Here is a 14,887-nt window from a genome sequence, read left to right on the forward strand (position 1 = left end):
AAACTGATGCACAGAACACGCGAATTTACAACTTCTTGATAAACAGCGCGCGAGAACGGTTCGTTCTGAGATAACAATGCGCAGTGTTCGCTTCGTAAAACCAGAAGAAGCGTAAATTGATTTTATTAATGTTGGAATGTAATTTTTTAAACATTGATTTTACTAATATTGGAATGCAATCTTTTAAAATATTAATTTTATTAATATGAGAATGCAATTTTTTAAACATTGATTTTATTAATATTAGAAAGCAATTTTTGAAAATTTAATTTTATTAATGCTACAGTGCAATTTTTAAATATTGATTTTATTAATTCTTATAATGCAATTTTTTGAACGTTAATTTTATTAATATGAGAATGCAATTTTTAAAATCTTAGTGTTATTAATATTAGAATGCAATTTTTCAAACGTTAATTTTATTAATATCAGAATGCAATTTTGTAAACGTTAATTTTATTAATATCAGAATGCAATTTTTAAAATCTTAGTGTTATTAATATTAGAATGCAATTTTTCAAACGTTAATTTTATTAATATTAGAATGCAATTTTTAAAATCTTAGTGTTATTAATATCAGAATGCAATTTTGTAAACGTTAATTTTATTAATATTAGAATGCAATCTTTTAAATATTAATTTTATTACTATTAGAATGCAATCTTTTAAATATTATCTACGTTAAGACATAATCACAAAATGTCGCAGCCTGTCAATTTTTACTATTCATTAATCAGACCGCCTTCTCCAGCTATAGCGGCGTGAGAAAATTTTGAAAGTTTGAAAGGGTGAATAAGATGAAAAAAAAATTATTTCCATTTCTTTCTTTTCTTCCATTTTTTATTTGATCTGCAACATATTTTTTATATTAGCATTAATACAATAATTTTATATTAACATGCTATATTAAAAATGTAATAAATTTTTCGCATGACCTTAGAATGACAAACTCCAAAATTTTCAATCAAACCAGAAACTTCTTTTCAACCTTCGCCATTTCTTCCATCAAAAAAATGTTGAAATCACTCTTTGAAATCACATAAATTAGGTATACAAATGTTCCAACACTAAACACATTAAATGGTTCATTTTACTTCACCCACCCTGTATATTAATCAACCCACGAATCGACAAACTTCTCTGTACACAGCACAACACTTTGCAACGTAACGAAAAATTTCGTAAGAGATTTCTAATTATTTTTACCGTTGCTTCACGACTATGGAATGAAAGCTATTCGCAAATTCGCGAAAATTACATGCAAGCAGTCGATGATGCATTATCGTCGATTGGAACTTACACCGCAAATGTCAGGGTTAAGCAGAAGACAGACGCGTTAGAACGCCGATATTCTAATATCGCGGCGAGCCGTGAGGCAATTTACCTAAATTTCAGCGGATATTAACAGCACGCTTTCGCGTTTTCGGTCAGGCTTGTTTTTCCGCCTCCTCGAAAATGTCGCAATTACCGACAAAATAGCAAAAGTTGTTAAATGTCAACGCGCGCCTGCCGCGTTACAATATTTTATAATTAACTCGAAAGGCGACACGATCGAACTTCACTCCGCAAGTGTGATAAGTAAAAATTCAGATTCGCTGTCTTTTCCATTTCCACCGTCGTCTGAGAACTTCTAATCGACTAGCAGTTGTCACGTTGAACGGGCGAAGCTCTGAGAAAATTCAATTCGAAGAACGAACGTTTAAATAATTCTACTTAGCGAGCAATCAAAGTCTTTCACTTGCTCAATTATCCGAGATTTCTGTTTAACGAGTTTTCAACGCAGAAAGAAGAAAAGAACCGTCGAGTATTATTTTTCAGAAAATTTGTCACGTTGAAAATAATTGTCACAAGAAATAATTCTGGTTCTGATATTTTCTACTGCTTGTGACAAAGCTTTTTCTTCATATTGCGAAAGAACAGTTTGCATTATTACGTTTCATAGAAAGCACGAGTGTAGAATTACCGTTGTAATGCTAGTTTTATTTCCGCGCCCAACGCACGAGAAAGTTCATAAATATCGCGTGTAGACGAAATTTTGCGGAACTTCCAAGTGGTACGAACGTGATACAAGTGTAATTAATGTTATGTCATGTAAATGCGATGTTAATAAATGACACCGTGCAACTCGTACGGTAGTACAGGCACAATGCGAACTCGCCGCGAATGGTGTACGAAGAAATGATTCAAGGAAACGAAGATGTCCTCCGGAGGAGACGAAGCGAACACAGTTGTACATGACCTAGACACTGCATCCCTTTATATATTCAACGATAGCCTGTTTTCTTCGATTTTGTAAAAATTCTGAAGAAACATCCGGTAGAACCTTGTAACAAATGCCAATTATCTTCCTACTTCTCTTCTGCCTCCTTGTATCTCCGTTCCTCGTTGCGTTGCTGCGTTTCGCGTTCGCAGTTATTGCTGCGGACAATGTCAGTTGAAGTGGGAGAATTGTGTGTGTGACAAATCTACGCGACAGTAAATGAGCAAATGAAAGAATTTAAATATGAGGAAATATGAGCGATGAGATTAGGAAAATATGAGTAACGAAATATTATATTGGAAAAATATGAATGACAAAATATTGTATTAGAAAAATATGAATGATAAAATATTATATTGGAAAAGTATGAGTAATGAAATATTGTATTAGAAAAATATGAATAGTAAGAACAAATAGTACAATTTTATAGTACGATTATTGAAATATTATTATTAAAAATATATACATGTATAGTAGTAAAAGTCTGTTTTTGTATTTTACAATATTCAGTTGCTAATCCTTATTCATTCCCATTTTCTTCTTTAATTTTTTTTAGCTGTTTTGTCATTTATTAACGTTGCATTTATCTGCATATTTCGCGGATAAATTACGTTTCACTTTGCTTCAAGATTTTTTTATTAATAAAGAAGACATTATTTGTCTTTTCTTCTTGTTTAATCTTTCCAGAATCCGTCAATTTTTCCCACCCAATTCAATTTCATCCCCTAATTTCGTTCAATCTCAAGCTCTCACTTCGTCCAAAAGAAACCTCAATTTCCTCTTCCTTTACACCTGTGCATCAAACCGCCACTAGACAAACTCAATTTCACCGAAACTGTATTTTCCAGATTGCACACTCGTCGATTACATTTACTTATTTATTAATTTACTGTTACGAGTAGCTTTCCCATTAGATTACACAAGAACAGGCAAGCACTGCAGGCAATAGCAGCAATTCAAAATGAGAAACTTACAAGATTCTGTCAATATGTGTCGCAATATGTGCCGGTTCACAGTTTCACAAATTCGGTGTTCGAAAAGCTCGATGATTACCTTCGAAGCAAGAAAGTTTGAGCAAACCTAAACGTCCAATTAGCACATCAACATTGATTAACCGCAACAGTCGAGTAGAGCGAACAACCAAAAAAAAAAAAGCAAAATATCCAAAAACATATTCACACAAATATCCCACATTCGTCGAACCGTTCTTCTTTCCATCGGTGAAATTCTTCGAAAAAAATCTTCCACCTGAACTACGAGCAAGGAGCCCACCTACTCACCTCTACGTCGCCTGTTTCCTCCTCGGAATATCTGAACTTTGCGGATCGTCGGCGCTCTTTCGGACGAGGATCTAGCAGGCGAAGAAGAAGAAGAAGAAGAATACGAAATAAGGCGAAAAAGAGCGGTATAAAGACGGCGACATCCGTGAGGACGCAGAAATAATTCACCGTGCCGAATGTGACCTGTCCATCGTTACGCGTTTCGCAGATGTCACGATGAAAAATCTCTATCCGCGGTTCATCCGAGCATATTTTACCGAAGATGCACTGGTCAGAAGAAGTGCATTGTGAAGAGGGCAGGGATGACCCCTTTCACTGTACCACGTTGCTACGGTCGTGTATATAAAGAGGCGAAGCATCTGACGAAGAAGCACAAGTACCAACCCATCTGCATCCTAACCGCTTCATCGCCGGTGTCCGTGTGACAGAGAGATTATGTTCACTATCAAGGTAGGTACTCAGTTCGTAAGACACGCGGGGCCGGTTAGTAGTAGCCTGCGAGACTCCGTTTTCATCGGCCACCGGGGCTCTCCGTAAGTACTCTTAGGCCTGAACGCCAACGACACGACCGTGAATTACCGTCTGTGATAAAAGCACACGGGACGTGTATTTCGTTTATGCTCGTTACCCGGGGAAAATATTCGCTGTTTCTCGGATGAGTTTCGTTGTTCGTCTCTCGCGTTCAATTCTTCGGATACGTTCGGTAGGTGTACGTATGTAAAGGAAGGTTTGGGAAAATCGACGGTTTCTTCTTTTTGCACGGGTCAAGGAATTGTTTTTTAAATGTCGCTTGATGTAATCTGGAATTGGTTCTTTTTACGTTTTCGTGCATTTTTCTGCTAAATTTTATGGTTAACGTGCTAGTGATAACAGTCATTGCGTTGAACGTAGCTTTTTTTACACAGGTGAAGAAATTTTTTAAATACCAATTGAAGTAATCTAGAATTGCTTTTTTTTATTACTATGTGATTTTCTGTCAAATTTTGTGGTTACTGGAGAAAAGTTGGGGTAGTGATTTGAGAATATTATGTCATTGCATTGAACGTAGCTTTTTTTACACAGGTGAAGAAATTTTTTAAATACCAATTGAAGTAATCTAGAATTGCTTTTTTTTATTACTATGTGATTTTCTGTTAAATTTTGTGGTTACTGGAGAAAAGTTGGGGGAGTGATTTGAGAATAGTATCTCATTGCATTGAACGTAGCTTTTTTTACACAGGTGAAGAAATTTTTTAAATACCAATTGAAGTAATCTAGAATTGCTTTTTTTTATTACTATGTGATTTTCTGTTAAATTTTGTGGTTACTGGAGAAAAGTTGGGGGAGTGATTTGAGAATAGTATCTCATTGCATTGAACGTAGCTCTTTTTACACAGGTGAAGAAATAATTATTTTTTAAATACCAATTGAAGTAATTTAGAATTGTTTTTTTTTTTGTATTTCCATGTAATTTTTTGTCATATTTTGTGGTTACTGGAGAAAAGTTATAGAATTGATTTGAGAATAGCATGTCATTGAATAGCTGTTTCAGTGATGACAGCTGTTACAAGTGAAATACAAACAGTGCACGTGGAGAAGTGTTTCAAAGTCTGCTCCGAATGATGTAACAGAGCACATTTTGTATCGTACCAGTTTCACCTCGCCTCTACTTCTCCTATTTTTTCTCTCATTTTGTGTCATCACTTCGTATTGCACGAATGCGATAATGTTTCGTTTTATTCGCGGCGCTGCTTTGAAATTCACCGGGATAAAACGCGCGAGATAAACACGAAATACACGTGTAACGCGTCAACGCGAAGCGGGTTTTTTTTCTTTTTATTGATATACGTTTTGAAAAGGAAGAAAAAAGAGGAAACGTGAAAGTACAATCGTGATATATTCTCTTCGATGTGAAAATTTACACTTTGAAATTTGATATTTTACCGAATGTATCGCGATTGAATCAACGTTTTCCTCGTGTTTCTGTGATATTTCAAATTACACGTGTAATTTCGCAAAAAGAAACAATTTTTTCTCAAATTCTTCTCGACAGCAAAAAAGTGTCTTTTAATTCTGATAAAATAGAACAAATCGAATTGCGTCGATAAATTTTTCACTTTGTTAAAATTTTATTCTAATCGATTATGATAAGCATTTTATATCCAAAGTTCTTCGAAAGATTCTTTTTTCCCATCGTTGGAAGTCCGTTTCGCTATGAAATTTCGAAACTTGCATATTGACAGAAGATATTATTTTTCTTTCACCTCTTGTGTGTAACTTTTGAATTACGCTGCTGTTGCATCAGGATAATTTTAAAACCGATTACCTGTCCATATAACTTCGTTATTACCGTTATGTTACTTGTACGGTAGATATCACTTTTTCACTATGGCAGTACTTGTCTTTTTCATTACGATTTTATTCCTTCATTAGCACCGAGCCGGAGACATTTTAACTGAGTTCGCAAGAGGCAAACCGCTCTCAGAAATTTTACTCTCGTAACAGAATATATCAGCTATCCTTTGTTTATTTATTTATCAACGAGTTGTAACGGGTGTGCAAAATGCACGGCGAAATTTTAGTCGAATCGAAGGTGTAAAATAAGCTGGTGAAAATTTAATGTACTTGTTAAATGTATTATCGGTGTAAATAATACATGTTTTTTTTAATATGTCTAGGTTTGATATAGGACCGATGAAAATTTCTGTGAATGATTGGAAAGATTTTTAGAAATGAAAAATTGTTAGAAAAATCCTTTGGAAATGTAAAATCTTCTGAATTAAAGTGAACAAAATTTGTATGAAATCTTTCTAAATGAAAAATCTTCTAAATTACAAAAATTCTTGGGTTATAGTCGAATCAAAGTGACCCAAAATTTGTACAAAATCTTTCTAAATGAAAACTCTTCTGAAATATAAAAATTCCTCTTTTGTAATCGAATCGAAGTGGACAAAATTTCTACAAAATCTTCTGAAAAATAAAAATTCCTCGATTATAATCGAATCAAAGTGGACAAAATTTCTCTAAAATCCTCTACATTCCAAAAATTCCTGGATTACAGTCGAATCAAAGTGGACAAAATTTCTCTAAAATCCTCTACATTCCAAAAATTCCTGGATTACAGTCGAATCAAAGTGGACAAAATTTCTCTAAAATCCTCTAAATTCCAAAAATTCCTCTTTTATAATCGAATCGAAGTGGACAAAATTTCTCTAAAATCCTCTAAATTCCAAAAATCCTCAATTACAGTCGAATCAAAGTGGACAAAAATTCCCATAAAGTCCTCTAAATTACAAAATTTCCTCGGTTACAGTCGAACGAAAGTGAACAAAAATTTCTATGAAAGGATAGATCAGATGTATTATTCATTATTCTTCTCATACGTTCCTCTGCTCGTATCTCCTTTTCCAAATCGCCGTTTCGTTCTCGATGCAGGATGAAAAAGGCAGCGTCGGCATTCGAAGATCTTCGTTAATGATCGGTGTTGCGATTGCATACAATCAAAATTAACGGAATTCGAACGAGGGAACAGAGGACGGGCGTGAAATTAAGAATAGAATTATCATAACAATTACGAACTACGAACGACAAGCGGGATTGCATCACGACGCATTCGTGTCGACACCTTTTTCTTCGAGGTAGGACAATTGCAACGGAATAAAGCGTGACACCGAACGGGGAGATCCCGAATACTTTTGTACGCATAGGTGTCGCCGCGGATTCTAACTGCGACATCCTCCGTGTCCTATTTTTCCTCCGCTATTCAATTCAGCCAAGTAACACTTCCAACGGATGAATATTGAATAAAATAATTGCAGTGTCTTCTTTTCTTTCAATTATCTCAAACTTTCAACGAGAGACTCTGTGACTTCTTTCTTTGTTTAATAATTCGTCTATTTGAAGTGTTACTTGCCTTCGTTGAACAGCAAAGAATAAATGGCACACAGAACGTCACAATTGGAAATTCAGGACGACACGTATGCGTCAGAATTGTTTCACTTCTGAGTAAAGTTCGTGTGATACTTTTGATAATTTCGTTTCTCAATATAGGGGACAAAATTGAAATTCGATTGAGCATTCTTTCTTTAAGTTTGACAAGCCTGTCGAGGTCACTGATCAAATTTTTCGTAAGTTCAGATAGCGTAAAGTTATCCTTCCGCGTTTGCGAGGTTTCGAAGGATTGCACGTTGCTGTCGTGACGAGGAAATTATAGGCTGTTTCCAAGTTGATTTAATTGGTTTTAATGTGCACACAGATGATTACAAAGGATGAAATGTTTCGAACAAAGTATTAACCGAGTGGCTGGAAAACGTGGAAAAATAACGTAAATAGGGAACGAATGTACACACAGTGTACAAGTGTATAGAGAAAAGAAATAATCAAAAATCAGTAATCTGTGAAAATACTTCCATTCACATGTCATCGATATTTATACGCTACAAATTTAATTTTTGAAATAATTCGTTAAAAAGTACTTCCTAGATTGTCTTCGTCAGTTCTACGAAATGAAATCCAAAATTTCCAAATTTCATTTCTTTCTAAATTTTGAACACGTGCCGTGTCACTATACGACTGTTCCAGTGTCAATCCTAATCTCACATACCAACGATTTTGTCACGCATAAATTATTCTACATTTTTTTTGTCCATCTACCGAAAAGTTATACATTTTTGACAAATTTTCTAAAAAAAAAAAGAATACTTTTTTCCGTTACTTTTGCAACTTTCTCAACTCGTGTTGAAAAATCATAGACACACCTGTGGATCTCTCGCGGCATACCTGTTGAAAATCAGTGTCACGCATAATCTGAAGTAACACCTCGGAACAGAAGAAGTAGGAACGAAACGAACAATCGAAAGAACATGCATAATCGAGACGTGTTGGTGCATCTGTCAAACAGCCTCTCCCCCTTGTCAATGATCGTTTGACCTTATGAATGAAAAGAAGATGCGCCTTCGCGTCTCTCCGGTTCTTTCGTAATCTGTCTGATTGCACGTTGCACGGCGGGAAGAGCCGGTGGACGCGGCACGTCATTATTACCGCCACCGGGTACATAATTCCTCTTCTATTCCTCCGCGCAACACTTGTGAAATTTTCTCGGGCTTTGTCATTTCCACTCGCCACGCGAAACAATTGTAACGTTTCGGATATGTACACCGATTCGTCCGCGTCGAGTTAACCTAAAACCGACCCCTCTTGTCGTGACCCAAGAATTTTTCATTTATCTGCCGATTGTCGTATTTAAAATGGATATACTAAATTCGGATCAATTTTTTCGCGAGAGTACTCAAGTGGGCCGTTTGCGTTCCATTGGTCGCGAAAGGGTTGAGAAATACGCGGAGACCAGCGCGAAATATTTTGGGGCGGTGGGTGTGTTCACATGAACGCGAAATATTTTGAGGCGATCGGTGTGTTCACATCAACGCGAAAATTTTTTTTAAGACTGCCAAGTTGTGACAATTTTTTTTTTTTTGCATTTTAAGGCGCGTTTTCTCCGCTGGAGAATTTATCTCGTGCTTCGACGCGTTTTCTCCGCTGGCGGATTTATTTCGCCTTTCGACGCGTTTTCTTCGCAGGCGGTTTGCAAATTCGTGAGGTAAAAGCAAGGAAGAACGTAGAAAAAAAAGGCACCGAATTCAGCAGATCAACGTGAAATACTCGTTACGACAGCGCAAAATTTCGTACTTCGGTGTGAACAAACAGACGAATCTCTCGCATTGGTCCGGGAATTCCCCTTTACTCGTGTCGCGTAACACGTGACGCCTGACAAGGAATCACACGTGGAACGATCAATTTCGGGTCGAAGCAAAGAGAGAAAAATCCTCACGAACTAAGTACAGGTATTAAAATTCGCTTTACGAACTTTTTGGAGCGGAATTTTGGAGGGGAATCCAGTACTGAATAATTGATACTGAACAGAATGGCACGCAGGAGCAAAGAGAGGTTAGCTTCGCTCACCTAACCTCACTCTCCTGTTATGCAATTTTGCACGATCCAATTCGTCGATATTATCACTTGAACTAATAGTGACAATAAGTGTGCCCAATTTCTACTATTATACTAGACCATCGATTTTTAACCTCTTTTATCTCACGACACACATTAACCCTTTACGCTCCGAGAATTTTCTTCACTTCTCACTTTTGCAGTGAAACTTTGGAAAATCAGAAACTTTCTTTCGAAAAGAAAAAATTCGAAATTTATTATGAAATTGTTTATTTTCATTTATTCCGTTGATTCGCTTTATTTTCTCGAATAAAGTTAATAATGTCACCGTAATGGTGCCAGCAGGGGGTTAATTACTAAAATTCTACAACTCCGTAAAAAATGTATTACATTTTTTCGCCAAAGTAACGAAAAAGTATAACAAAACAAAAGAAAAGAATATTTTCTTCGGTTACTTTTTCAACTTTCTCAATTTGCATTAAAAAATTTTGGAGACACCTGTGAATCTCTCACAGCACACAGGTTGAAAATCGGTGGTGTTGGAGAATGATACAACCATCAAATCAGGCCTGCATTCCTCGCGCTAACCAACTCTTAAATCTGTGCATAAAGTGCTACTTACTCTTACGTCTGGTTGCATTCCCCGCTAGGTCTCTCTGTTTCCTTCCTTCTCTTCTTCTTACCCGGTGACCGGCTTCGTTTGGCCTTCTCCGCGTTCTATTGTCTGTACCGGCGAATACGACACGTAGGAAGCGATTGCTTGTTCCAGCTCGGTCATACGGTCAAGGAGAATCGAAATATCGATTACATTGTTACGAGAATGAAATCCTGTCGCGGATAAGGTTCCATTGATGCCGCGCCGCTCTCCGTGATTGGTAATTAGAAACGCGTTACGAGCTGGATTAGGGGGCATGGTCGCGCAATCCGATCTGTAACAGTATTAGACGGTTACCTTGTCATTTATGTACGTACCGTACTTAAAAGTACAGTTTTTTCACATTGACTTACGATTTTTATTCACCGACTGTGCATTCGTTAGTTATTTACCGTTTTAATACGGTGTTAGATGGGAAAAGGAAATGTATCGTGGATTAACTACGTTTGGTAAGCTTGTGTCTATAAATGGAAACGTGAGTTGGAGTTAAAATTAATTTTTGTTAATGGTGCAACTATTTTTGTCGTATTTTTACCAAAATTTTGGCCAATAATCGGAGAACGAAAATTTTTCTTTACACAGTTTGGTGCATGTTGCATGAAATTGTGTTTCACGGTGGAAAAGCGTGAAACGTAAAACGATATTTTTATTTTAAAATTAAATTTGTAGTAAAATCGAGTAGCAAAATTCGGTAAATTTTAATTAGTTGCAATTATAATTTTGTACGCGAAGCATTATCTCTCTTTCACGATTAAAGGACACGTTATAGTACACTACTGAGCAAAATGTTGGAATCACGGTGAACTGAATGTTACACAAAAATTTCCAGAAAAGAGTTAGCAATTTTTTATCATTAAAATTACCATTTCTCTCCACAATATCAATTTCAAATTTATAAAGAATTAGTGCTAGATTCAATATTGGTGTATATTATAAGCAATCTATAATTCATTTAGCGTTGCACAATTTCAACAGAGAAAATAGTGAATAAACAATATTTAAGTTATTTTATGTGGAAACATATTTACTATTAGTACAAGAAAAAACGATTTACCTTCATTTATTAACAATTAAACTAAGGAAGAAGAAGAATGTAACAGAAATTAAACGAACAAAATTCCCATACAGCAAGTAGATAGAAAAAACGTTACTCAAAATATTTTTACCATAACGAAAAATATCTGTTCACGTTTTTCATTTCTTTAATTACCAAACAAACAAATGCAAATTATTGTTCTTCGTATTGGGTGTAAAAATTCAAACCATCGTATCTCTATTTCTAATCGAGACAGTGATAAAAACCAAAAGGTATTTTACTCGTTATTCGAAGATAAATCCGAAGTACCCCTTAAATTACTCCCAAGACGAACTATATTTTCTACGGTGGAGCGTTGCCACGAAAAATTCAACATCCATGCTTCACTTAAAAAACTATAATTCGACTTATATTCGACCCTGTTCATCTTACGAATTATTTAGGTAGTGCGTTGGATTCGCCTTGAACTGACGAGAAAAATACCTTTTAACATTTATCGCTGTGTCAATTAGAAACAGAGATACGACGGTTTCCCAACAACCCAATACTAAATAGAATTCTACTTTCTCTGTCAAAATTATACAACCCAAACTACATTCTAATCAAACTTCTTCCACTCAATGAAAAACACACATATCTACTGTAGTATCAGGGCCTCCCATACACCCAGAAGATGAAATAGGAAACCGACACGGGACAATACAGAGGGAGTGGTTGACGTAGCGCGCAAAGCCTCGGCTTGCTAAGCCGAAGGTCCCGAGTTCGATTCCCGTTGGATCCCTCAATATTTTTCCGTCGTCGGTTCCTACATATGGGGGCTCGTCCTGGATGGAGGCATCTACCTCTGCACGAAGTCAGGCGCTGTGAGATGAAAACATCTCGAGGGTTGCACGTTTCCCAAAAATGCGTCGTTTCGGCTGTGTGCCACTGTGTGGGAGAGTGTGCCCGAAAGTGTTGAGTTGTGTTGCACTGAGGACATTCGAGGGCGAATGTCAGTTCAGGATGGCCGAGTATAGTATCGGGGCCTCTATACCCAAATAGGAAACCGGCAGGAGAGAATACAGGGGGAGTGGTTGGCGTAGCGCGCAAAGCCTCGGCTTGCTAAGCCGAAGGTCCCGGGTTCGATTCCCGGTTGGGGGTCCATCAATATTTTTCCGTCGGTTCCTATACTACCATTGCTTGCGTCCATTTGATACTAAACAGGGAAACGAAGAATGTAATGTATGTAGCCAGAAAAATTGAAAATGTGAACGACGAACCTTTAACTTATCTCTCCGCGTAACACCTATCGTAGACGAAAAGTCACCGAGTGAAAAGTGATCCATCCGATTACACTGACATTTAGGGTGCAAACATTTTTCTCGGGGGCAGATTCACTGCTGGATGAGGTCTCTTGAATGAAATTACACGTTCCACGGTCGTGCGGAGGTAAAAAAAAAAAGCGTCGCATATTATACGGATACCACTTTCATTCTGCCATTACGTTGTATTTCATAATGTCATTTGCAACTGATGTAACCGCGTCGTGCAGTCTCTCTGGGCATTATCATCTTCTCTTGCCCTTTGCAGTCGTTCCACACAGCGCCACGCCATCTACGGCTAAGACTTTCACGGATTCTATGAATATTTGAACGCAAAAGGTTTCGGGAACGGTGTTAGGGCTCGGCACATCTTACGGTCCACGGATTTCCCAGGCGCTACCTGTGATCGTCGGTCACGAAAGACGGGGTTAAAAACTTGCATTCCAATTAAGCTTAATTGGCGAGAATTCCGCTCGACGCCTATTCAAGATCGACGCCGCGCGGCGCACAGTGAGACGACGCTATTGTAACGCTCGACATTTCATTGAAACGGGTGGATAAAAGTTTCAATTTGACGATTCCGTTGTGTCGACAGGAAACTATAAATATTTCACTGTTGTGCTCAAGAGTTTTCTTTTTCCCATTTTGTGTTTCTGGTAATTGCAAAATACCCAAATAATGAATGGCTCTGTGAAATATATTTGCTTCTAATTTGTCGTCTAGTGTCTCTATTTCACGTCTTTATCTCGAGTATGTGTGCAGTACACGATGTTGCAGTTGTGATAATTTCAAGATCGAGGAAAAGAATCGAGCTTTGTTGGACTTCGTTATATATGTCGTGAAAACACTTGTTAATTAAGCAAATTATAAATATACGCTGATTATTAGTACAATTGTTCGCTTTTTCGGTGTAATTTACACCTCGGAATCTGAAGAATCCTTGTAATATGTTTTTTTTTCACGAAACGACGTTCCTGTCGCGATAGTACCTCGTGATTAAGGCAATTGAGATTAATGTAGGCTTAGAGTGCGTGATTTTTCGCAGTATATCATGTCCGTTATGCAACCAGTGTCGTTTCATCTTTTTTTCATGAGAGACGATTTAATATTTGAAAAGTTATTCCATTGGAAGTTTTCTTAGATTTGAATTTTTTTTATTATTGTCGTTCCGATTCGTTATGAGAATTGAATATATTTTTTTTAATTCGTCGTTCTGAAAATTGAATATATATTTTTTTTTATTATTATCGTTATGATTCGTTATGAAAATTGAATATATTTTTTTTACTATTACTGTCGTTCTGACGAGGAGAAAATTGTTCCAGGTGTTGGTGGCTGTCGTACTTTGTACGACAGGGACATTAGGCGCACCTCAACGACCTTCCAGTGGCGCTGACAAAGATGCGGTGATCACATCACAGCAGCTTGAAGTCAACTTTGATGGCACTTACGTCAATAAGTAAGTTTACGGTACCAGAAATATTACCTGAAAAAAGTAACGCGACAAGCACACCTCGTTACTTGCTACAGTTACCAACAAAAACACATAAAAAAAAAAAACAGAAATAATTCAGAATAATAGAAGAAGAGTAAAAGAAACATAAAAGGACAAAAATACAAAAGAAAGAAATTGCATAAAAATCTTCATCGTGAAATTCGAGAACAAATAAATTTTGCTACTTTTCGTAAAAAATGCGGTATCAAACTTAAAGACTCATTTTTACGAATTTTCACATGCCCAAGAATTTCAATTTTTCAGAACTTTTAATTGAAACTTTAAACGAATAAAAGACACGTTACAATTGTAATTTCATTCGAAACCTTTCACTTGAAAGGTTTAACATAAAGTTTGGAAACTACTACGGAAATGCAATTTTGCATAATTCATTTCCCAAATTGGCATAAATTCATTTGCGAAAAGTACAGAAAGAGAATCGAATCTAAAGTTGAAGTGTTCGCTGAACACTGCGCGGTATAACGAGCCTCAACGAGACCTTCGTTCGTTGCTAACACGTGAATGTACAACGAGCGAAGTAATCACAGATGTTGAAGACAATGCGCAGAGTATAACAAGTATCCGAGTCCAATGGCACCGGCTCATTTACGTAATTCGCAATTGTCGCCCACGGTAATCTCTTGTTCTGCATAAGTACATTGTTATTCATAGGTAGGAGTGACAACTGCCTGGCTGTATGTTTTTCTATCAATTACCTTTCTTTGCAACACACTTCGATAATTGATAATTATCGATGATTTTCAATTTTCGCTCATTCAGTCACTTTTCCTTTAAATCTCTACAAAACGTTACAAAGTTTGTTTAAACAGTGAAGAAATTGTGTAAAAGTGTTTATATGTACATCAAATTTTGACGAGATAGTTAATTATGTGAGAGATAATGGAAAGCTGTTGTAATTTCAACTTTCAAGGTAA

General features: G+C 36.6%; 1 protein-coding gene across 1 annotated transcript in view; it reads left to right on the plus strand.

The window, feature by feature from the left end:
* The first annotated feature begins 3,918 nt into the window (after positions 1-3,918).
* LOC108574601 (endocuticle structural glycoprotein SgAbd-1-like) overlaps positions 3,919-14,887 on the plus strand; it is a 13,865-nt gene continuing 2,896 nt past the window's right edge. Inside the window, exons 1-2 of the mRNA XM_017937220.1 lie at positions 3,919-3,990; positions 13,783-13,916. Of these exons, the coding sequence (XP_017792709.1) occupies positions 3,976-3,990; positions 13,783-13,916 (149 nt within the window). The 5' untranslated portion in view covers positions 3,919-3,975. The remainder of the gene's footprint in view (positions 3,991-13,782; positions 13,917-14,887) is intronic.

Source organism: Habropoda laboriosa, unplaced genomic scaffold (assembly GCF_001263275.1).
Source record: "Habropoda laboriosa isolate 0110345459 unplaced genomic scaffold, ASM126327v1 scaffold175, whole genome shotgun sequence".
NCBI lineage: Eukaryota > Metazoa > Arthropoda > Insecta > Hymenoptera > Apidae > Habropoda > Habropoda laboriosa.